General features: G+C 42.5%; 1 protein-coding gene across 1 annotated transcript; it reads left to right on the forward strand.

Moving 5' to 3' along the window:
• Nucleotides 1-534: 534 nt before the first annotated feature.
• On the forward strand, nucleotides 535-1,393 carry SARC_14289 (hypothetical protein; the record flags this gene model as incomplete). The annotated part of the gene is made up of 2 exons (XM_014291580.1): nucleotides 535-618; nucleotides 1,239-1,393. Coding segments are annotated over 2 exons (239 nt in total), but the record flags the coding sequence as incomplete, so codon positions are not given.
• Between the last annotated feature and the right edge of the window lie 427 nt (nucleotides 1,394-1,820).

Below are 1,820 nucleotides of genomic sequence, written 5' to 3' on the forward strand. Positions count from 1 at the left end.
CTATCGCTCCGGGAATATATAAGATTCACTCGCAGATACAATTTTACGATTGTATGACCATACCATACCAGTTGTCATCTCATCTCCGCGCTTTCTTCTCGTTTTGCCAATTAGTGCTCGAGAGCGCCATGGTATGACTTTTTACATGTGCAAAAAATATCCACTATACTACAGTCTTGTAGCATTAATATGATAAATATATGCGGGATATATTTACCTGGTCATGAATAGCAATTTCTCAACCGACTACTTTGTCGACACACCTGTCTGTTACATATTGATCTCTCTGCTTGTCCCTAGATACTGCCAAGTCATGCAAAAATCTTTAGTTCAGTGGATTGGTTAGTTTCTGTGTTTGTTTCCGACTAGTCTTATCTATAAAAAAAATCTGTGCTATATTTGTACCTACAGGCTACGGAGCCATTCATGAATTGATTACTCACCCAGAATGCAATCCCTCAGCACTTCTTTGTTTATGTGATTGTCTCCGACTGGTCCTATCTCATTCTGTTTCTGTGGTGTATTCGTACCTGCAGGCTGCTGAGTCTGGTTTGCCTCAGAATGTGGCCTTCGAAGCACTGCACATCCGCAGTTTAGCGACTGTCAGCATAGACGACGGTATGCCACGCTTAAGACTGGAAGTGTATTTTACACACGCACACATAACAACAACCATACTATCCCACTAGCATTCACAATAACATGCATACTATACCACTAGCATTCACAACGACATGCATACTATGTAACCACCAGGTTGGCAACCGAATACAAATAGCGTACGCATCAAAAAGTATGAGCAAAGCACTTGATGTTAGTAATTTAGTATGCATGTCCACACTAAAGAGCCTCTTAGTTCCTGGAGCAATGTTTAATGCTCCACGTGGCAACGGATCTTAGCATACCCAATGCCGCACAGGGTGGTGTGTCTGTGACTGCATTGCCGCTATGTTACCTACATGCGGCATGTTCCTGTCCATTCTATTTACTATTCGGACCTTCTGGTACATCGTGTCTGGGCGCATACTTTGACTGTTTTCAACACCTGTCTACTTATTTTTTGCTGCAAGCCGTGTGTGTGTGTGATTTGTATATTCTTTTGAGACGCATGTGTTGGATGGCCGGGGGTGGGTCCCCAGATCTGCTGCATACAGAAATCAAAATGTAAGTGGAATTCATTAGTACTTTTAAAATGCAAATGTAATTAATTAGCAACACCCCGCACTGAATTCCAACAGATAATGTGAACCCCGCTGCACTGGAAGCGTACGAAGAGGTGAGTGCGCGAGAGGCGAGATACTTACGACAAATTATTGGCGAGAATTCGAGGTGGTTCCAAAACGGAGTGGCTTACACGGCGAGCTTGTCAAAGGATCTCGATACCATTGAGAGGGTAAGCAAGTGTGGATGTAGGTACATCGACATTTCTCTATACAGATATAGTGGGATGTACATAGATGCCAGATTAAAGATATATATGTGTAGAACTATGTATGTGTTTTACCCGAGCATTCTATACACGTATGTCATTTGTAGTATACAAATTGTGTGTTGTTCAGCTTGTACTCGCAGATACCGATAAAATGCGAATCGCAAGATATCTATGTATCTGTAGAAATCACGAGTTAGTTCATGAATGCTTTACAACCGGCCTTTGCATGTACCACCGTACTTAGAGTGTCCCGTCAATCCTCTCCTATCATACAAACACAGGCACAAGGGGTGACAATCATGCAGTCCTTTACATGTACCACCGTACTTAGAGTATCCCGTTAATCCTCTCGTATCATACAAACACAGGCACAAGTGGTGACCATCAT

Source organism: Sphaeroforma arctica (genome assembly GCF_001186125.1).
Source record: "Sphaeroforma arctica JP610 unplaced genomic scaffold supercont1.4406, whole genome shotgun sequence".
NCBI classification, from domain to species: Eukaryota; class Ichthyosporea; order Ichthyophonida; genus Sphaeroforma; species Sphaeroforma arctica.